This window comes from Hyperoodon ampullatus (assembly GCF_949752795.1).
Source record: "Hyperoodon ampullatus genome assembly, chromosome: 11".
NCBI lineage: Eukaryota > Metazoa > Chordata > Mammalia > Artiodactyla > Ziphiidae > Hyperoodon > Hyperoodon ampullatus.
The window spans coordinates 100,581,781-100,605,721 of NC_136924.1; the positions used below are offsets into that span (position 1 = coordinate 100,581,781).

At 37.8% G+C, this 23,941-nt stretch overlaps 1 protein-coding gene across 2 annotated transcripts in view; it reads left to right on the plus strand.

Annotated features, from left to right (window-relative positions):
* The window catches only part of ERC1 (ELKS/RAB6-interacting/CAST family member 1), a gene marked incomplete at both ends in the record, with an annotated part of 344,584 nt that overhangs the window by 93,629 nt on the left and 227,014 nt on the right, over positions 1–23,941 (plus strand). For both annotated transcript variants that reach the window (XM_079715876.1, XM_079715877.1), the window contains 3 exons: positions 16,537–16,674; positions 17,938–18,078; positions 19,036–19,176. In XM_079715876.1, coding sequence (XP_079572002.1) covers positions 16,537–16,674; positions 17,938–18,078; positions 19,036–19,176 — 420 coding nt within the window. The remainder of the gene's footprint in view (positions 1–16,536; positions 16,675–17,937; positions 18,079–19,035; positions 19,177–23,941) is intronic.

Here is a 23,941-nt window from a genome sequence, read left to right on the forward strand (position 1 = left end):
GAAGAGTAGCCCCTGCTTGCCACAACTAGAGAAAAGCCCACATACAGCAACGAAGACCCAACACAGCCAAAAATAAAAAAAAAAATAAATTAATTAAAAAAAAAAAAAAAATGTTGCATAGCCCCAGCAAGGACTTTTGTGGTATATTGTAAGAAAACTCTTATCAGATTGATATGTTTATCCAAACAATTCTAAGACCTCCTTTTGTTGTCTGTAGGATTTTTGTTTTGTTTTGTTTTTTTGGTTATCCCAGTTTGTTTGCAGGTCTAATTTATTTTTTTATTATTTTTTAATTTTTTAATTCATTTATTTTTTTTTTGTGGTATGCGGGCCTCTCACTGTTGTGGCCTCTCCCGTTGCGGAGCACAGGCTCCGGACGCGCAGCCTCAGTGGCCATGGCTCACGGGCCCAGCCGCTCCGCAGCATGTGGGATCTTTCCGGACCGGTGCACGAACCCGTGTCCCCTGCATCGGCAGGTGGGCTCTCAACCACTGCACCACCAGGGAAGCCCTTAAGTTTTTATTTTATATTGGAGTATAGTTGATTTACAATGTTGTGTTAGTTTCAGGTGTACAGCAAAGTGATTCAGTTATACATATACATGTAACTATTCTTTTTCAAGTTCTTGTCCCATTTCGGTTATTACAGGATATCGAGCAGAGTTCCCTTTGCTATACAGTACAGTTCCTTTGTAAATCCATTTTCTCCTCTGTTCTTCATCCAGAAGAAATCTGTCTTGAAAATCTGAGTCCATTGTATATCATTCTGTATAATTCCTTCTTAGAGTGATGTGAGCCACCTGATGATGTACACATTGGCCTAGCTTTCTAAGCAGTGTGTCTATTTGTATACACTGGAATCTTCTTGGCTTCTCTCCTTTCCCCCCTTACTGAGTACATTTATAGTTGCAAAGTCACTTTATGTTCTTGTGGGCGTCCCAGTCTTCCCAGGCGTCCTCAGCTGTCTCATTCATGCAGTCAATGTTGCCTTCTGCTGTGCACCTGGCACTGTGCTAAGTACACAGACAGGATCGTTTCTGCTCTCAGAGTCTCAGGGTTGTAGCAGTTAAAGAAGTTACCATACAAATGGTGTACAGTGGGCACAAAGCAAGGCATTCCAGATTGGACCTTGTGTGAAAGGAGTCTAAGAGAAGTCTTAGCAGTCGAGTCTTGAAAGGTGTGTGAAAGTTTGCTAGGCAGATGGGGAAGGGGTAAGACGTCCCAAGCTGAGAGAGTGGTTTGAATGAAAAAGGGGAATAGTGTCCTTTCCAGAGGGTCACGCCCTGGAATTTCACCTCTGTACTTCATACACTTGTAATACGGATTCCTAAAAATTTCTGGTAGAGCCCTGTCTCTCACTGCCTTTTCTTTCTTATTACGATCTCTCGTATTACCTGGTCTCTGGGGAAATTATTCCCATTTCTTACATAATGAGAAGGTTTTCAGAGAATGTACTCATCTTTATTGTCCTATTCGTTTATTTAGGAAACTAATAAATAGAATTCAATTTTTCTTTCCCCTGGCCCTGAAGATTTTCCATCAGAAACTTTAGAAATTTACCTGCAGTGGTATATTGAAGTATAACCTTACAGGTGGAACTTGAGATTTTCCTGGAGACATGTCTTTTTATTTTTTAATTAATTAATTAAATTTACTTTTGGCTGCATCAGATCTTAGGTGCAGCATGCGGGATCTTCATTGAGGCACGCAGGGTCTTTCGTTGCAGCGTGTGGGCTTCTCTTGTAGTTGTGGCGGCAGGTTTTCTCTTCTCTAGCTGTGGTGTGCAGGCTCCAGGGCGCATGGGCTCTGTAGTTGTGGCACGCAGGTTCCAGAGCTCGTGGGCTCTATAGTTTGTGGCATGTGGGCTCAGCAGTTGTGGCGCATGGGCTTAGTTCCCCCTGCAGCTTGTGGGATCTTAGTTCCCTGACCAGGGATCAACCCAGCATCCCCTGCATTGTAAGGTGGATTCTTTACCACTGGACCACGAGGGAAGTCCCTGGAGACATGTCTTAATTCTATGCAACACTTAACCTACTTTGCTTCTTCTTCTTTTTTTTTTTTTTAATTTATTTATTTTTGGCTGCGTTGGGTCTTCATTGCTACGCGCAGGCTTTCTCTAGTTGCAGCGAGTGGGGACTACTCTTCATTGCGGTGCGCAGGCTTCTCATTGCGGTGGCTTTTCTTGTTGCGGAGCATGGGCTCTAGGCTCGTGGGCTTCAGTAGTTGTGGCACGCAGGCTCAGTAGTTGTGGTGCATGGGCTTATTTGCTCCATGGCACGTGGAATCTTCCCGGGGCTTGAACCCGTGTCCTCTGCATTGGCAGGCGGATTCTTAACCACTACGCCACCAGGGAGGTCCCTATTTTGCTTCTTGATTTAGACACTTATTCCATAAGGAAGATCAGATGGTAACTCTGCTTTCATCCTTTCCTTGTTCTTGGCATCTGCATTCTCTATTATTTTTCTCACAAATATTACTTATAATTGTAAATTTAAGTAATATTTAACTATTTTCATATTTAAGGAGAATACCAGGAAACAATGTATTACTTTGGCATTACTTTGGTGTATTAAATATGCATTAAAAATCCTTGTTTTCTGAAAATAGTAGCAGCTTTGATAATGGCTGGATTGTGAATCACATACTCTGGAGCGATTTTGGCTCTGTCTGGGCCACCACTGCCTGCTCATAGCCTTCCAACTTTCTAGGTAGTATATGTATTTGTACGCACGGGGATAGCCCTGTGCTCAGAGAATGAAATGAGACAATAGCAGATGGCCAAGCCTGCAGTACAATGGGATTAGCACTGGCCTCTCCTTTCCGGGGCTCTCCCCTATGGTTTAAAGTAGTTTTGTGTTACAGTAAATTTCTTATCTTTATAATAAATCACTGACCTGGAAAATGTAATTGAGCATTTGAATCTGAGCTGCATTCAAAATCTGTGTTAAAATTGTACAGCTTCTTGCTTGATTGATTATAAATGGTAACGTAGCTTGGAGTTTAATTTGCTGACGCAGACGTTCTCGTCTTCCCCTTCTCTGCCTCTGTAACTTCTCTTTATTTCACCTTGCCTGCATCTCCAGTTTCCTAGGTTTTGGTATTTAGAGTTTAGATTTACCAGTAGCAGAAAGCTAACTGATAATTGAATTAGAAAGTTTTCCATTTTTGTGGTCCTAGATTGGTTCTTTAAGCCTCCTGTTATTTTGTTTTCGGTAGGAAGTCAGAAAGAATAGGTTCTTTACATACTCCATTTGTTTGCTGTAGAGTCTTGACTTAAGGACATGTTAGTTTCTTCACTTTTTCCATATCATAAAATGGAAAGAATATATTTTATCATTAAAAACAATATTTACTAATTTATTCTGAGAAAATTAATATTTTTAAAATTCTGCTTTTATTTTTAATAAGGATTAATTGTAATGTTTTCTAAATATTATTTTAAAATCACAAGCCAGCTGTTAATGAAGCTAAGTTGAAAGAAGAGCAGGTCAGGCCCTAATTGGATTTTAAGTTGGAAACTTAATAGACTTAGGCATTAGAGTTTTCCCTTTTCTTTCTTTCTTTATTATTTTTTAATAGAACTCAGTTTAATTAAAAATTTTTTCCTCAGTGGTAAATATGTATAGCTAAATTCTTGAAATATTTTGTTGAAAAAACAATGCATAGTAAATAAAGTCTGATTGATGATAACATTTCTGCTGGGGAATATGCTCCATATGGATTTACTTTGCTTCATATAACTTTTTTCCCCTCGCTTTTTCAAGTTAAACCTTAAGGAGGGTAGATAGTTGAACTTGCAAAGTCTGATTTAACTTCCATTTGTCAATAGATAACTGTTTTTAAATGATACTGGTATTATACAAGTGACATCTTACAATGATTGAAGAATTATTTTCTAAAAAAGGGAGGATCTTAGTTTACTTTGTTACAAAATATCTTTTCATTATATGTTCCTCCTCACCATCCCTCCTCTTCCAGAACACCCCTCTCCAAAAATTAAAAACAATAAAAGAAAACACAACATGCCTCATCCCTATCTTCTGATAATCTAGAAACAATACACTTTCGATATCAGTGATTAAAACAGAAAGAACAATAGCCTTGTAAAGATAGATGGGGGAGGAAGACCTCACGCTGCATAATAAACTATCGCTGAAGCTTAGTGGAGTAAACAGTCATTTTATTTGTGAATCAGGAATTCAGGAAGGACTCTCTTCCGTAGTTTGTCCCTGATTTGTTTGGTGACAGCTGGGGGTGTCTGCAGCTGGGTGACCCACTACCAGGATGGCTGCTTCATTTGCGTACATCCTGCCTGGGTATTCCTTGGCCTCTGGCTACGTGGCCAGTTAAGGGTTACGCTAGGAGTTGGTTTGGAAGCAGCAGGGGATTCCTTTTGTCTGTACTCTTTTGGTCACAGTAGTCACAGGACCTAACTTGATTTGGTGGCGGGAGCGTCAAGAAAAATGCTCCACGTCTTATAGGAGGAGTGGCAAAGCCACTTACAGAAGAGCCGTAAAGTCGGAGACCTTGTTGCGGCCGTCTGTGCAAAATATCTGCTCCAGTTGAATAAAAATGTTGGATAAAGGATTGAGAATATGAGGGCGAGGTTTTGTTTGTGCGGTATGGTAATAAAGCTCTCACTTTCTTTTCTGTTGTCGTATGACTTTTTTGTGTATTTCTATGTTCTGCTCAGTGTTTTTTTTTTGTTGTTTGTTTGTTTGTTTGCTCAGTGTTTTAATCTCTTATTCATAGGACGTCTACTATCATCCATTGCTGTCAACAGAAGTCACTTCAAACCAGAAGGAATTCTAAACAGTTTTAAATTGTTTTACCCAGTTGAGGCATTATCACTGGGTATGAAAATAATTGATAGGAAAAGGGTACAGAGGAATAAGGTGTGTGGAAAGGGCAGGCTGACAGCAGAAGGTGAATTAATGCTACGTATTTAATTTGGAGATCATCATAGGTGAGCAGCACAACTGTCTAGATGAAAACTTTTGCGTATGAGTGATCTGACGTGGAAGAGACGCCATCTAGAAGCGCGTCAGACTGAGTATGTGCATGGATGACACAGTGACTGCAAGAGAATTTTTAAGTCCATTAAGAACAGAGAAACTTGACTAAACTGTTATCTGTATTTGTGTTATTTGGGGAATAACGTCAGATAAATCTCAGTACTAGAGTAGTTTCATGCTTCATTGATGGATATTGGGAACCTTGACTTTTTTTTTTCTTTCTATTTTCTTATTCTGTCACAGAAACTATGCTTTTTAAAGATAGACACTTCAAATTAATAGATTATAATTTCATTCCATTTATATCAGTGTTTCTTAATTGGGAAGGGAGGGACAGTTTTGTCTCAAAAGGGGCATTGTACAAGGTCTAGAAACATTTTTTGGTTGTAAAAACCCCTGGGTGGAGGGGGAGGGGGGAACCTTGACTTTTAAAGCTAGCACCATGGGGTTAATTGGATTGATGCTTTTTTTCCTCCCTAATTGAGATATAATTCACATACCATAAACTTCACTAATTTAAACTATATAATTCAGTTGTTTTTGGTATACTTACAAGGTTGTGCAACCATCACTTTTGTCCAGTTCCAGAACATTTTCATGACCCTAAAAAGAAACCCATGCCTGTCACAACCCCTGTACTCTGCAACCACTACCTTTTTGTCTTTATCAATTTGCCCATTCTAGACATTTCATATAAATGTAATCATATAATATGTAGCTTTTTATGTCTTGCTTCTTTAACTTAATGTTCTCAAGGTTCATTATGTTGTAGCAAGTGTCAGTACTTTATTCCTTTTTATGGCTGAATAATATTCCAGAGTAATGAATATAGCACTTTTTTTTTATCCATTCGTCAGTTTCTGAACGTTTGGGTGGTTTCCACTTGAATAATGATTATGTTACATCTATGTACAAGTTTTTGTATAAACATATGTTTTTCATTTCTCTTGAGTTTATATCTTGGAATGGAATTGATGTTAACTTTACCTGTAACTTTTTGAGGAACTGCCAAACTGTTTCTAAAGCGGCTGAACCATTTTACATTTCTGCCAACACTAGTTATTTTTCTTTTTCAAATAGCCATTCTAATGGGTGTGCAGTGGTATGTTGTTGTGGTTTTGACTTGTATTTCCATAATGACTAATGATGTTGAATGTCATTTCATGTAATTGCTGGCCATCTGTGTATCTTCTTTGGAGAAATGTCTATTCAGATCCTTTGCCCATTTTTAAATTGAGTTATTTGTCTTTTTATTGTTGAGTTCTAGAAAGTCTTTATTCGGGAAATTCCATCCATATCAGATAAGTGATTTGCAAATATTTCTCCCATTCTCTGGGTTATCTCTTCACTGTCTTGATAGCATCCTTTGATGCACAAAAGTTTTAAATTTGATGAAGTCCAATTTATCTGTTTTTTCCTTAGTTGCTTATGTTTTTGACATCATATCTAAGAACCATTGCCTAATTGAAGGTCACAAAGATTTCCTCCTGTGTTTTCTTCTAAGAGTTTTATAGTTTTAGCTTTTACATTTAGATCTTTGGTCCATTCCTAGTTAATTTTTGTATATGGTGTAAGGTAGGGATCCAACTTCATTATTTTGCATGTGGATATCCATTTGTCCCAGCACCATTTGTTGAAAAGACTGTTCTTTTTCCACTGAATGGTCTTGGGACCATTGCTAAAAATCAGTTGTACATAGACACACATGTTCATTTCTGAACTTTAAGTTCTGTTCCATCAATTTATATGTCTGTCTGTTTCCCACATCACACTGTCTTGGTTACTGTAGCTTTGTAGTAGGTTTTGATATTGGACACTGTGAATCCTCTACCTTTGTTCCTTTTCAAGATCGTTTTGGCTTTTGGGAGTCCAAAAAAAGAAGTAACCCCCCCCCAACGTCAGGTCTTTCAGTTGATCAACACAGGATGTCTTTTAACTTATTTAGGTTGTTTTTAGTTTCTTTCATTGATGTTTCGTAGTTTTCAGTTTACAAGCCTTGCACTTCTTTAAATTTATTCCTAAATATTTTATTATTTTTGATGCTATTGTAAATGGAATTTTCTTTACTTCATTTTTAGATTATTTATATTTAGTGTAAAGACATACAAGTGATTTTTGTTTATTGGTCTTGGGTTTTGAAATTTGGCTAAATTGGTTTATTATCTTTAATGGTGTTTTAGTGGATTCTTTAGTATTTTCTATGTATAAGATAATGCCATCTGCAAATAGAGGTAGCTGTACCTTTTCTTTCCAATGTGGCTGCCTTTTATTTCTTTTTCTTCCCTAATTGCCCTTCCCTAATTGTCCAGTATAATGATGAATAGAGGTGGTGAGAATGGACATCCTTGTCTTGTTCTTTATCTTAGGGGAAAGGTTTTCATTTTTCACCTTAAGTATGATGTTAACTGGGTTTTTTACAGATGCCTTTTATCCAGTTGAGGAAGTTCCCTTCTATTCCTAGTTTATTGAGTGTTTTTTATCATGAAGAGGTGTTGGATTTTGTCAGATGCTTTTTCTGTAGCTATTGGGATGATTATGTGTTTTCTGTTCTTTATTAATATGGTACATTATATTGATTGATTTTTGTGTGGTGAATCAATCTGGCATTCCTGGGATAAGAGTGGATGTGTTTTTAAGAGCCTTGTATTTTTCACCTGGAGAGATGTAGAAACTTGTTCTACCACCATTATCATGGAGGCAATAGGAATGGACCTGAGAGAACATAGCCTTTGGATAAATGCTTTATTTTTAAGTGCTAGGGTATAATATAAACAAGAAGCATTCAAAGGCTTATAGTGTAATGCTTTGTACAACACAGAAATAATTTTGACTCTTACTAAAACATCATTTCTTTGGACTTTTAAGTAGCTTCATGAATAATTTGAGGATTTATGTAATATGTCCATTTTCTATTGATCGTATGCCATATTAATATTCTCAGAGTCTTGCAAGCTCTAGTTTGGAGTGCCCTGACTTCTGTTTTGACTGAAAACATATTTTAAACTTGAAAAATGGTAATTAACAAGTCAATATGGAAGGGTCAGTTTCCTTTTGGGACAAAGGTTGTTCTTAGTAGTCTCTCAGGAGACCTTGTAGTAGGAACTTGTCACAGTATAAATATTACATAGATAAGTATCTAGAAAGGGGAAAAGGATTTGGAAAAAAATATTCTTGATCAAAGTTTTGAAGCACAGTTAATATTTTCTTTTGCTTAAAACTGCTTATAATTTGGCATGAATTAACTTGCATTGCATTCTCACCTGTGAGAATGCCTGTTTGGATAGACGCCTAGGTGCCTGTCAACTCTAGTTGAGAAGTTGAAATAATTAACCTCCTGAAGAAGTTATTAAATCAAACTTTGATGAAGTAGCTTTTTGTGCTCTTCCTTCTCTCTGCCATACCAATATGTATACCCTCACCAGAAAATAGCTTCCAGCATCAGACATGTATTTTGTCCTTTATCTGTTTTATCTTCCTGTAATTGCCAGACCTCCCTGACACTCTTTTTTCCTACAGGGGTTTTTCAGATTAGAAAAATCATTCAAGTTGACCAAGGAGAATTTACTAAATTTAATAAGATTCTTGGGCTTCCATTGCATATAGGTGAGGAACTGTTGTTTGGATCTATTCTCCCTGCATCCCAACCAGGCCAAACTCTTACACAGCAAATTTGGTAACACAGTATCTTTGTAAAACAGCTAAGCAAGCAATTTTAAGTGAAGTGGCTATTCGTTTTAGAAAATACTGTGGGTATTTGAAAAGAATGCCACTAATTAATGATTTTTTACTTTTCTCCTACCCTTTTGACAATCTGATGAAAGCTGTGGGTGCTCTTCATGTAAAAATGCACATGGCTCATTTGTGTGGACTGGGATGTCAGACACACCTTAGAGGCCATCCCTGAGCTCCTGCTTCAAAATGCCCACCATTGGTGAAACAATCAAGTTGGGATACAAGGGTCTCTAGGTTTTACAAAGCCATAAAATTATGTATATGGTTCAAATATAGCATAAATTGAGGGCAATTACAATTTCATGTTAAATATTATTTAACTAGAAAGAGCATACATAGCTGCTGGGTATAATGGATGCTGTGATGAGTGACCCAGATGCCCCCTGAGGGTTGAAGGATGTATTCCCCCAGGTGCTGGAAGTATCCCCTGTGGAGATTGCCTTGGCTAAAGAGACCTACCTTGTACAAGGTCACATCCCTTCCCATTGGTATCCAGTGATTGATCCTTGTAGGGTACAAGAGCTTGAATCCATTGCCTTGACTTGGAGCAACTCTGAAAGGTCATCACAGATTCAGAGCTCCCCATGGGGTTGTCTGAATCCTTTGGGACTTCATGGAATCCTAATTTCTCCCTCTGCACCATCATGCTCCCCCCCACCCACTTCCTTTCCACTGGTATTGATCCCAAGAGCACCCTCTAATTTCTTGAACAGTAAAATCTGTCTCAAGGTCTGCTTCTTGGGAAGCCTAGCCTTGTCACACTAGGATTGACTTTTAGTACAAGTTAGCTTACTTCAGGCCATAAAAGTAGTCCTGGCTAAAATAAAAATTTAGTGAGATGAACTTGAATTTAGACTTAAAATATGTGAAGCATCCTATTGCTGTTTCCTTTGCACCTTATATTTCAAATAGGTTTTGAAAGTCTTGGTTTCTCTGGATTCATTTGTCACCTCTCAGTCTTTCTTTGGCATTGCGGAAAACCCCCCAAGTCTCTGACAGCTTGGTTTCGTCCCACAGTATGAACCTGTGGAAGGTGTGGGTTAAATAGAAATGCTCACATGTCCCACAGAAACCCCTAGAGATTTCCCATGTTGATAAGTGCATATGTTAGGAGAATCTCTCTTTTCATGATTCTAATCATATTTCTTGTAAATCCTAAGATTTCTCAGATAGGAGTTAGAAAATTATTGCTTTTGTCATTATCATTGAAATGATGTATGTCCATTCTGAATATTTGAAAAATGTGGAAAAGGTATAACAAGGAAAATTCTATGTAAAAGTAAACTTTTCCTTCAAATTGGGATAATATTGTACATTTTGATAACTTTTCATTTTCATGTAATATATATAATAAAGAAGTTTGCATATCCTTAATTAATCATCAAGTATATGAACTGTAATGGTTGATAGAGCATATTTAATTTAGCTAGCCTTCTATTGTTATGTACTTGATTTTTCCCAACTTTGTTATTGGTAAAAAGTAATACAAAGAATAGTGGTTCTTTGTGGGGGGATGGGCAGAAACTAAGCCTAGTGTGTCTGCTTTAATTAGTTACTTAAAAATACTGAGTTCTTTCATCACTAAAATGTAGTGAACTATTAGATCCAAGAGTGTTCTATCTATTATTATTGTACAACTTCAAGGGATGCCATTTGTATAGATGTGAATTGAGGTCCTAAGTACAGTCTCATCATTGCCGCCGCTTCAAAAGGATAGCCACTATAGATTTATGGATCCTCTTTTTTTTTTTTTTGAGCAATTTTAGCATATGAATATCCGTCAAGTTTTTATATATGCCTGCCAGATATTAAAAGAAGTATTTGAGCCATTTCCTTAATTGTCTACCAAGCAGATCTTGACTAGCAGTGACCTTTGGTCCCACCAGCTTTTGCTTCATATTATCCAGTTATTTTAATTCAAGAGGTCCCTAGTTCCATTATCTGTACCATGAGCAAGTCTGTCAAGGAACTTACTTTCCCTCCCAGCAATTAATAAAATCTGACCAGAGCAATGGACTCTGCATTTTCCTAAAGGTCATACCTATACTTCCTGTATAGTTCAATTTGAACAGTTTTTAAGATAAAATACAGTAGTACTCTGCTGAAGTTTATTACTTTTCCAATGTTCTCGTCTTTCCCATCATAAGAATACAGTTGTATTTTAGAATTGAAAGTAATATTAGTGGTCTTTGTCTTGTAGGTAAGTAATTAGAAAGAACAAGTAACTTGCCCAGTGGGACATAGCTAGCGATTTATTTATCACGGTAATCCGTCCATTACTTATATGGTGAGAGAATAGCACAATTGGGAGGGAAACTCAACCAAAGAAATAATTGGTTGTCAGCCAGAATCTTTGCTGGGCTTATTAAAGACCCTAAACAGTAATTGAGAATATAGATATGGGAGTTTTAACAACCTAAATTGTGTTTAAAACACTGCTTAGAGTTCCACATGACTTTGTTAACTCTTGTATCCTCTAATCATTGGAAACACATAACTGGACAAGTAAAATTTAGAGGCCAGTACAGTCTGGGCAAACCCTGATCATTTTGGTAAAGTATAGTTGTGCCTTGTTAGTACATTTCACGGGCCTGCAGGATGGTAGACAAACAATTGCGTAGATCAGGGGACTTAGTGAATTTTTCCTTTTTAGATTCCATTGATTACTGTAGATCTCTTTTGCCAGCTGATTATGACCAGTTCATCCAGACTGTACTTTTACCACTGATACTGAGAGGTATTATTAACCAAGAAGGTAAAGGTCAGAGCCTTTCTGAGTAACTTACTTTCCACAATACATTTGACACTGATGGCTGCTTAGAACAAGTGTGGAGGCATCATCAAAAAAATTCTTTCCTTTAAGTGATGTTCCAAGTAGCTAGGTGACTGCAAGAAGTATTTTGGGATTCCTTGTCCCTTAGAACTACATCCTATAGGAAGTCCCTTCTATAGTTTGCTCAGTGATTAGGGCCTCAGCAGCAGAGTAATCAGTTCCACTTGACTAGGAATAAATCACCCACGTTGAACCATGATAGTTTCTGACAACTGGCAATGCTGATAAAAACCAAAACAAAAGATGTTAAGAAATCTGTGCCAGTGTGGAGCTGGTGTGCAGATTTGATGGATTCACGTGCAACATGCGTTCTGCATTAGTCTTCCTCCTCTTTCATCAGTTTTTCTCTCTTTGTAAAATAAGAATTGTACGAGGAGAAGAAAGGCTCTATATAATGTAATAATTATTTCTATTTTCTTTCTAGTCCAGTTAACAGGGTTATACTCTAATTAGAGAGGTCATTTTAAGGAAAACGCCTTCTTTCTCTAAATAGTTATTTAAAAAGTGTTTCCTTCTTGAATTCTTCACTCTTAGTTCTTCTGTATGATTTTAGGCTGTATGTATAAACCTGATTGACCCTCCCCCTCCCTATTTATCACCAGGGACACATATATAGAATAAACACCAATTCCTTCGATCTCTACACAATTTTACTCATGCAGAAATTGAATACATGTTAATAGCTGCTTAATGATTTCTTCTTAATACAGATCGGTTGTGCATAAAGTAGGAAGAGCCCATAGAATTATAAAATACATCATTTTCTGCAACAATTTTTATTAATTTTCAATATTATTAAGTATAAGTTATTAAAGTAAAAGAAGAAACGCTTTTTAGCTAATGTTAAGTGCTCCTTAGTCCATGTGTATAAATAAACTAGCCTCCTTCTATCCCTTGAAAGGCTAAACAGACGGTCCTAATACTATCATGATATTGATCCTGATATCAAGTACCTTTGGTTCTGCCCACCAGCTTTAGTGTGTTATGTTTGACTATACACGGAAGTACATGGAAGGTGCTCTTCTGCATTGGCAGTGGCTTGGTACCTCCACCCTTCCTTCTTTGCTTCTGTAGGGGAGAATATTTTCACATGTGACTGTAGTAATAACATTGTGTTTATTGATAAACACTACTTAATAACAAGGAATCATTTATGGAAAGATGCTTGAGACATCTTTGTGTGATTCTTCTTTTCTTTCTTTTTTTTCCCCCCATCATAGAACATATTATTTATAGCACAGTGATTAAGAGTACAATTCTGGAGCCCGATTGCCTAATAATTATAGTCTTGTGGTGGAGCTTCAATAGCTGTTATACATAGATTTCTGAAAACAGTGCCTGACACATACCACACTCTCTGTAAGTGTTAGTGGCCCCTCGTGTCGCCACTGCCTCCGCCTCCTCCACCACCCCCATCACGAGTAATTTCTTGTTATTTTTATCATATTGCCATTTTAGGGATTCCATGGTTTCTGTTTCTACAAAATGGAAAGTTTTCCTCTTTTTTTGGGGTAGATATTCTGAGCATGTTTAAAGGAGTATTTTTCCACTTAGCATGATTCTGAAACAGTCATCTTTATCATTAACAGTCAAGTATGTGCATAACTGATCCAGTTTTTCTCTTAGCTGTTATATTCAAAGCTTTTGTAAATAGTATATTTTAGATCCTGTGGATAATTGAACTTGGTATAGAATGCGATTTCCACTATATATTTTATAGAAATTGCATAGTAAATACTGAAATGGTGTGATATGGGACTATTAGGGTGAACGTTTTTCACAGCCTCTATATTGGATTAGTTAAAAGAAGAGAATAATGGCAAGATTAACATGACAGCATTCATACACCCCTTGGTTAGCAAGGTGTCTGAACCCAGAGAGCCTTGATCACAAAATCACGATTTTGAGTCACAACCAAAGTGAGGATATATAAAAGGAGTTTTCAGTAGGATTCAGCTGCTGTCCATCAGGATGCTGGGTAAACGGAAAGTGCTTTGTACACACCCATCCTCCCGCACACCACACAGAGCCTCTTTTGGGTTAATGCTCTTGCAGCTGGTTTGCACATATCTGCGTCTACTGCAAGTCTTCCTTGCCGATAGCAACTTGCCCAAAGGAGACAGCTCTAGTGAGCGCTGCCCTTTCTTCACCGTGGAATGGCTATTTCTGCCCCCCAGGAATAGCCATCCTCTTCCTCCCCTCCAACTCAACAGTTTAGACAGCTGGGTAATTGGATAAGAAAGTAGCTTAGGGAGAACTTGTTAATGGGGATTTTGCCTGGTTTAGCAGCTTCTGCACCTGAGTATATCAGGAAAAGTCTTTTTGTTTGTTGGTTTTTTTTTGGCTGGCAAAGAATGATGGATCCCTTTAATACTTGGACTACATACAAATTATACAAGTGGAATTGTTAACAGTTAACGTCTTAATTTTTTCTTAGATGCTGATGATGGAGGAGAAAGAAGGGTATAATCCTTATTATGCATGTAAGGGTTGTTTGTATATTAGGTGGGCTCATAAAACAAATCTCTGTTTTCTTGTATGTAAAACTTGGTTGGTTCTATTAAATTTTATTTTTTAAAAAAGGTGGTTGTACTGCTCTTTCTTGGTTAAAAAAAGTCTAATCAACAGAATGAGCATATCTTTTTTTTTTGTATAAGGTTTATATGTCAGCAACTAAGATGACCCGCACAGCTGGTTAAACATGTAAACACCAGGGCATTGCCTTCTGTATGTTATGGAGTACTAGATTTTTAAGTGGCAAAATCTCTTTAGTGGTTGTGAATTTACCTAAGTATTGATCCATATGAGATTCCAATAGGAGTGTCTGATTAAACTAAAGGAAACTAATGCTTTTCATATGTGATGGTCTTTTCTCTCACAGTATGCTTTGGACTTTATTGGCATAGAAAAGACTGGAGCCAATTTCAATGGTTCACCTGTAGGATTCTTCCTTTGTTAAAGAGTGAAAATCCAAGCCTTACAGTACTCATGGTTCCCTATTCTGAGTTCACTGAATCTTTCCGCTTAGCTTATTTGTTCTGCTGTGGAATTCTCATGGACTGTAGAGAGGGACCTTTTTTTCTTCCCCTTGGAAGGGTCTGCTTGGAATGAAGCAGACCCTTAAAGAGCTTATATTAAATTGATTGATGCAGGAATTATTGGAAGGTTGGATTTAGGTTCTTTTGTAGTTCTTTTCTTGGCAGAAGTTTATGTGTATGCCTAAATACATTTTATAAAAGTCCAAGCTTATGTATTATTTACTGACTAATGAGCCAATATTTATTATAGACCTGATGTGTGCCAGATATGAAGATACAAAGCTGGGGTAGAGGAGTAAGATCCAGTCTGTTTGTGGAGATGTGTATAGAATGAGTAATCACAGTATGGTTGGAGATTCGTGTTATAATGTAGAGATAGGTGGGAGAATGGAGACAAATGTATAGATAGAGAAAAGAATGGGGGATGTGTATATGTATGTATATAGATCAATACTTTGTTCATGTGTGATGGCATACAGACTGTGGTCATCTTATTGTCATGGAGGTAAGAGCAAGAAAATCATCCCAAAGCAGATAACATTTATGTTACTTTTTGAAAGCCATGTGAAATAAACCAGCTAGTTCAAGAGTAGATGATGATGATATATTCTCCTGCTTCATTTTTCTCCGTAGGACTTATCACCATCTTACATACTATGTTCATTTCATTCCTTCGTTCCTTGTCTACCGTATTAGGATTAAGCTCTTTGAGGGTAGGGATGTTTGTCAGTTTGGATTAATTCTTTATCCTCAACACCTAGGAAACTGCCTAGCATGTCGCTGAATGAAAGAATGAAGTTTGTGAATTTTAGAATAGTTGTCTTACTTATTTTCCTTTTGCTTATTAAGAATATCTCTCTACAGTTCCTCCATATTTTTGCTTACTGTTTTTCATTGTGTGTACGGGAGTCTCCCTAGTGATAAGATGCTGTTTCCATGCTGTTTCACAAACCCATCCCCTATTTTCCATCTCTCTTAGCTCATTTAGTTTCCAAACTCTCTTACCTGAATTGATATGATCTCCTAGCTGTTTTCATGTCTCTACGTAACTCCCCTTAGATATTGAATATCTTCTCCACAGCTATCAGAATTATCAGTCTGAAATACAGAACTGACCGGACCATTTCTTTGCTTAAAAGTCCCTTATAGTTCCCATCTGTCTAGAGTAAAATGTGTGCTCGTTAGGATGGCACGGAAGCCCATCCATAGCTTGGATTCAGCTACATCAAGTCCCCTTCCCATCTTATAATGAAAATGGGTCTGTTCATTTTTCTTTGTGTCACTAGTGCCTGGCATATAATAGAGAATTCACCAATAGTTTTTTGAGTAAATGAATGCGTACTAGTGTATATAAAGGAATGAATAACTATAATAATAAATTTCATTGAAAATGCTTGCTGTTCAAATAAAAGATGATATAAAAACCTAACTTGAACACTAGCATTTAAGAACAGTTTTTCCTTTTTACAGCTGATTTGTTTTTCTTAGCGTACAGCTGTTCAACTCGCTGTCCTCCCTCAGCATTTTTTAAAGGAGTCTCTCTGGGCATTTGCACTGTTGCTTTGGAAGTAATCCAGTTTCTCATGGCTTTCCTCTCTGTAGGTCGTAAGACCCTTTATCCCCATCCCTATATGTTGGCTCTTCTCTCCCTAGCTACTTTCCTTATTTCTTTATAGAGATTTATGACTCTGCATGTATGACCATACCCATGTGTATGTCTTTTCTCTCTTCTGGCTATAAATTCTCAGTTTAAAGCTTTGCATGAAGTTCTAAGACCCTTAGGGTTAAATTATTTCTACGGAGTACCCACTGACAACCCTGATCTACCTGTTTCCAACTTAAAATGATTTTTATTGTGACTGTTTGTATTTCTCTTAATTTCCTTTTTTTCCCCCCTTAAATGTGTGTGCACAACTCAGATTGAAAATCTCCAAGAGCAACTTAGAGATAAGGAAAAGCAGATGAGCAGCTTGAAGGAGCGAGTCAAATCCTTGCAGGCTGACACCACCAACACCGACACCGCCTTGACTACTTTGGAGGAGGCCCTTGCCGAGAAGGTGGGTGACTGGCCCAGACTCCTCACAGACACATTTCTTCTGCTTGCTCATTAATCTGAAAGTCACTTTAGTGATGAGACTTGATAGAGAAGACAGAAGAAGTCACTTTGGCAAAAGGGAAAAGAGCTGCCTGTACTGTTGCTGACGTACCCAGTGTGAGGGAAAGAAGATTCGTTTTGTTGTTGCCAATTTAAGCATCTGTTGCTAGGCAGGATGGATTCCGTACTGGAGGGCAGTGGCTGAAGTTTCTAAAGAATCAGCCATGTGCTCCCTGTTTACTATGTTCTTTTCATGTGTATGGTCAGCTAGAATTCGGTGATGTGGGGATGTCAGACACTGACCGTCAGGAGGCAGCATTAGTCCTCTTTTACTGTGCCGCCCCGGGATCTAATATATCCGTGGGTTTTAGTTATTAATACAGTGTACTTGCTGTTTTTCTAGTCGTGGCCTTGCCACTTCATTTTGCCTTCATGAGCAAACCTAGTTTTTTCAGGAATGGTTGACTAAATAAAGAAGTGGCCCAACATGACAAGTGTTAATGTCTTGGAGGAGGTTTAAGGACTCTTGGTGGGGCATTTTAATTGGATTCTTCTTATTATTATTATTTTTTCTTTAGGGAATAGGGTTACTGTTCCTTAAGCCTCTTGGACTCAGAATGTTTCAGGCTTCCTGCCCAGGGATCAAGGCTTGATCCCCGAATATATTCAGAAATAATACCCATAAATATACTTAAATTGCTTCAACTTTCAAACTTCCTGAGTATCTGTTGACAGAAGTTTTAATGGTTTCTCTTTTCTTTATCCTTCTTTATGCTTTAAGCTCAACAAATCATAATCTCTCCAACCTCCTCCTTTTTGCTGTGTGAGTTGTGAGTTGTTTCCATTGCTTTGTAGGCAACATGTGAATTATATATAGAAAAGAAATATTTGCTACTTATTGTCCTTAGAGTATATGTATAAGTTTTTTGTTGCTTGGGATTTGAATAAATGAGATTATTCCAAAAGAATACTTTAGGGACATCTAATACTAATTAAGGTTATAGGAAAAGAAACCTAGGGGAATCAAAAGAACAAAACCAGATGTATGTTAGGGCAAGATAGGTTGGAAGGTTGAATTCTTTAAAAGGTAAATTATTAACAACCTTTCACTGTCTTTTGAATGGAGGATGCAAGTGTGAAATTTTATCAGCTAGAAGCTGAATTGCAGTCATATGATAGAAGTACGAAAGGAATTTTCTCATGTATTGATGTGCTCTCTTATCAGGAGCGGACAATCGAACGCTTAAAGGACCAGCGGGACCGAGATGAGCGGGAAAAGCAGGAGGAAATTGATAACTACAAAAAAGATCTTAAAGACCTGAAAGAAAAAGTCAGCCTATTGCAAGGCGACCTCTCAGAGAAAGAGGTCAAGATCACCAAAATGGAATTATTTGGTTTGCTTAGCCAGTGCATTGTGTGTATATGTTGTTGGTGTTTACATAATGCATATAAAAAAAGGATCTGTTGGAAGATTTAAAGAATCTTCTTATAGCAGGGATTATTTCAGGAAGCTTTGCAGAGATGTAGTAGATTGAATCATTTATTTCCTAAGTCTTACCTCCTACCTCTTTCAGCTGTTATGAGTTGGCTTCTTACTTGTTAATGACATTTTACAGATCCTAAAATAACAGTATTTCTCTAGTTACATTTGGAGAAATATTGTGCTAATGGTGAGGAAGCTGATAGACGAACAGAATATGCACAAGGAGGACAGTCTATTTACATCAGCTCTTAACGATCACCTCAACATTGGCAGAGAAATCTTAAATGATTGTTGACCAATTAGGTGACTTAATATACTTTGATTTTACGTTTGAAGAATCTTGTCGATGTCACCTAAGTAGCAAAAATGCCTAATGCCTTGTGATCAGATAACCATGAGCTTTAGGGACATTCTCAGGGTTTTCTTTCTAGTATCTTTAGGAAAATTTATGGGAATTTAAGTTTCTAATAGAATGTTTCTTCCAAAATTAGAAGAGAAGAAAAAAGTCAGTTACTTAGTACTTACTAGCTACTAAGGTTGACAGCTTACATTCACAAAGCTTGACCTACTTCCATTTATTTTGTGGGAATGGATATGTATTGGTAGAGCTCTTTAGATCACTATTCAGTTGGTATTTCTTGGGAATTCATTTTGTTTTAGTTAGGACTTGAAAGCCAGAGCTAATGTTTTTGTTCTGTATTTCATGTTCTTGAAATGGAAATATGTCAGTATATGCTAATAGAAAGAAACTACAAACCACCAGGAAAATAAATTTAAGAATTTAATTCTCCATTTTGTTAATAAATAGTATTTATTCTAGATGTATGTTGCTTCTTTTAGGCTTCACTCTTGGATCTGAAAGAGCATGCTTCTTCCCTGGCTTCCGCAGGACTGAAAAAGGACTCACGGCTTAAGACACTAGAAATTGCTTTGGAGCAGAAGAAGGAAGAGTGTCTGAAGATGGACTCGCAGTTGAAAAAGGTTAAAGAAAACGTTTCCAATTCCTTGCTTTGCTTTATTTATTTATTTATTTTTAAAGTTTCTGCTTTATAACAAAGTGAATCAGCTATACATATACATATATCCCCATATCTCCTCCCTGTTGCATCTCCCTCCCATCCTCCCTATCCCACCCCTCTTGGTGGTCACAGAGCACCGAGCTGATGTCCCTGTGCTATGTGGCTGCTTCCCACTAGCTATCTGTTTTACATTTGGTAGTGTATATATGTCCATGCCACTCTCTCACTTCGTCCCAGCTTCCCCTCCCCCTCCCCGCGTCCTCAGGTCCATTCTCTACATCTGCGTCTTTATTCCTGTCCTGCCCCTAGGCTCTTCAGAACTTTTTTTTTTTTTTTAGATTCCATATGTATGTGTTAGCACACGTTATTTGTTTTTCTCTTTCTGACTTACTTCACTCTGTATGACAGACTCTAGGTCCATCCACCTCACTACAAATAATTTCATTTCTTTTTATGGCTGAGTAATATTCCATTATATATATGTGCAACATCTTCTTTATCCATTCGTCTGTTGATGGACACTTCGGTTGCTTCCATGTCCTGGCTATTGTAAATAGAGCTGCAATGAACATTGTGGTACATGACTCTTTGAATTATGGTTTTCTCAGAGTATATGCCCAGTAGTGGGATTGCTGGGTTATATAGTGGTTCTATTTTTAGTTTTTTAAGGAACCTCCATACTGTTCTCCACAGTGGTTGTATCAATTTACATTCCCACCAACAGTGCAAGAGGTTTCCCTTTTCTCCACACCCTCTCCAGCATTTATTGTTTCTAGATTTTTTGATGATGGCCCTTCTGACTGGTGTGAGATGATACCTCATTGTAGTTTGGATTTGCATTTCTCCAATGATTAGTGATGTTGAGCATCCTTTCATGTGTTTGTTGGCAATCTGTATATCTTCTTTGCAGAAATGTCTGTTTAGGTCTTCTGCCCATTTTTGGATTGGGTTTTTTGTTTTTTTGATATTGAGCTGCATGAGCTGCTTGTATATTTTGGAGATTAATCTTTGTCAGTTGCTTCATTTGCAAATATTTTCTCCCATTCTGAGGGTTGTCTTTTCGTCTTGTTTATGGTTTCCTTTGCTGTGCAAAGCTTCTAAGTTTCTAGGTCCCATTTGTTTATTTTGTTTTTATTTCCCTTACTCTAGGAGGTGGGTCAAAAAGGATCTTGCTGTGATTTCTGTCCTAGAGTGTTCTGCCTATATTTTCCTCTAAGAGTTTTAGAGTGTCTGGCCTTACATTTAGGTCTTTAACCCATTTTGAGTTTATTTTTGTGGATGGTGTTAGGGAGTGTTCTAATTTCATTCTTTTACCTGTAGCTGTCCAGTTTTCCCAGCACCACTTATAGAAGAGGCTGTCTTTTCTCCACTGTATATTCTTGCCTCCTTTGTCAAGAATAAGGTGACCATATGTGCGTGGGTTTATCTCTGGGCTTTTTATCCTGTTCCATTGATCTGTATTTCTGTTTTTGTGCCAGTACCATACTGTCTTGATTATTGTTCTTTCTTTGCTTTAAATAACAGCATAGTAGAAAACTCTATAGTGTCCATATGGAATAACTTACCAGTGGAGTAATAATCTCCTAAAATTCAAAATACCATTTATCCCTTGATTAATTCTCTTGGCATTTTTGTCCGATTTTACTTTACTCCTGAGAGTCCCCACACTCTTAGAAAATTGGCAATTCAGAGTAAGATTAAAAGATGCAGCTCCTTTATAGATGAAATGTAAGACCACAATGTAAAAATCTCAATTATCTGATATTTTTCTTCTATTAGCATTAGGCTTCCTGGAAAGAGATAATTTAACAGTGATAGTCACCCATACCAGTGAATATTAGAATTTGGTACAGGTATTTACTATACATTTCATTGATTTATACCTCTCTAATATTTACATGGCAGTTGTTAGTTTTCAAAGCACTTTCATACTTATTATCTCTGAGTTACCAACTCTGATTAACTGGGTCCAGTTCATGTGGTTACTGATGAAAAGGGGGCCCAGCCTAGTCTTGAGACTTGGTGTTGTTCTTTTTCCATACATTGGGTGTGTTCAGCATGAACACCTCGTGATGAATCATTATTTAGGGTATGCCAGAAATGAAGTCATTGTCTTAAGCTAAGGAAAGGAAGAAAGTCCAGTAGCTTAAAGTTACTTTTGAATAAGTAGGAAAATACTTTTTTTTTTTTCCTGGTACGCGGGCCTCTCACTGTTGTGGCCTCTCCCATTGCGGAGCACAGGCTCCAGACGCACAGGCTCAGCGGCCATGGCTCACGGGCCCAGCCACTCTGCGGCATGTGGGATCTTCCCGGACCGGGGCACGAACCCGTGTCCCCTGCATCGGCAGGTGGACTCTCAACCACTGCGCCACCAGGGAAGCCCGGAAATTACTTTTTTTAAGATTAACTAATTCAGATTTGGTAATTGACTTTTTTCCCCCTCACTAAATAAGTGGAAGTAATTTTCTATTTAATGCTGGAATATTGAAGATAAGACTGTTAGATGTATTTAGGATTATGAAACTGAGCAGTAACTGTCAAGAGTAATAAATGTTATTCACTAATATTCCCAACTCGCCTATTTATGACAATCCCACATTTTCTCTTTGTTTATTTTTAATCTCCTTGTTATTATGATACTTCTATAGCTGGTCATTTTTATGATCTCTTAAACTTTGTGTTTAGGTTCATGAGAAAAAATAAAGTTACCTTTGGATAGAGGACTTGGTGGCTTCCCCCTACTCTGATTTATTACTTGTTTTTCTACTAATTGCCATTTTACTTTTCATATTTTCCCTTCTTTTATTCTGGACAACTGTAACTTTTCATTTTAATTAATTAGTGATGTTTTCCTATTATACTGCTCCCACAGCACCCTCCTCCAACCTAAATATAGGTTGCTCTAGAGTTTGCAATATACATTTTCACTCTTCTTTTTCCTCAGCTTTTTCAATGCCAGAAGTTGTATATATTTAAGGTGTACAACATGATGCTTTAATCTATGTATGCATTGTGAAATGGTTACCACAATCCAGCTAATTAGCACATTCATCAGCCTTAAATAGTTACCTTTTTTCGGTGTGTGGTGAGAACACTTTTTAAAAATTGTAGTACAGGGGCTTCCCTGGTGTCACAGTGGTTGAGAGTCCGCCTGCTGATGCAAGGGACACAGGTTCGTGCCCCGGTCCAGGAGGATCCCACATGCCGCTGAGCGGCTGCGCCCGTGAGCCATGGCCACTGAGCCTGCGCGTCCAGAGCCTGTGCTCTGCAACAGGAGAGGCCACAACAGTGAGAGGCCCGCGTAGGGAAAAAAAAAAAAATTGTAGTATAATTGAAATGTAACATTTTATTAGTTTCTGGTGTACAACATAACAACTCAATATTTGTATATATTGCAGAATCATCACTACAGTAAATCTGTTGAACATCCATCAATATACATAGTTATAAACTTTTTTTCTTGTGATGAGAACTTTTAAGATTTATTCTCTTAGCAACTTTCACATATGCAGCACATATTTATAGTCACCATGCTGTACATCACATCCCCAGGACTTAATGTTTTGTACCTGGAAATGTGTACCTTCTGGTCACCTTCACCCATGTTGCCCACCTCTGACTCCCCACTTCTGGCAGGCTATCGGTCTTTTCTCTGTATCTATGAGCTTGGTCTTTTTGTTTTTGTTATAGATTCCATATATAAGTGCAATCATAATGATATTTATCTACTCTGTCTGACTTATCTCACTTAGCATGTTCTCAAGGTTCATCCATATTGCGGCAAATGAAAAGACTTTCCCCCTTTTTTATGGCTGAGTAATATTCCTGTGTGTGTATACATACATATATACGTACATACCACATTTTCTTATCCATTCATCCACTGATGGACACTTAGGTTGTTGAGAACACTTTTTAAGATGTATTCTCTTAGCAAATTTCAAGTATGCAACATAACATTGTTAACTAGAGTCAATATCCTATACGTTAGATCCCCAGGACTTATTCATCTTATAACTGAAAGTTTGTACACTTTGACCAACATCTTCCCATTTCTCCCACCCCCAGCCCCTGGCAACCACCCTTCTACCCTCTGCTTTTATGAGTTCACCTTTTTTAGATTCCACATTATAAGCAAGATCTTACATGTTTTTAATATGTGGCATTTCCTTCTCATTCTTCCTTGGAGTGTCCATTTCTCTGCTTACATTGCCCCTCTATTCTTGGGTGTTGTCTCCTTTTCCCCTTAGCGCCTTTAACTATTTTTTAAAAATATTTTATTTATTTATTTATTTATTTATTTATTTGGCTGCATTGGGTCTTAGTTGTGGCACGCGGGATCTTCATTGTGATGCGCGGGCTCTCTAGTTGTGGCACACGGGCTCCAGAGTGCATGGGCTCTGTCGTTTGTGGCACGCAGGCTCTCCAGTTTAGGCGCAGAGGCTCAGTAGTTGTGGCACGCGGGCTTAGTTGCCCTGCGGCACGTGGGATCTTAGTTCCCTGACCAGGGATCAAACCAGTGTCCCCCACACTGGAAGGCGGATTCTTAGCTACTGGACCACCAGGGAAGTCCTGTGCCTTTAGCTATTTATCATAGTTACTTTAAATTCCCTGTCTGAGAATTCCAACATCTGTGTCAAATATATGAGTCTTATTTTTTACTAGCAGGGGCTAGAGTGGGAGAAATGTCCTTTCCCCAGGTGGGATAAAGCTCTGTTAAAATGTTT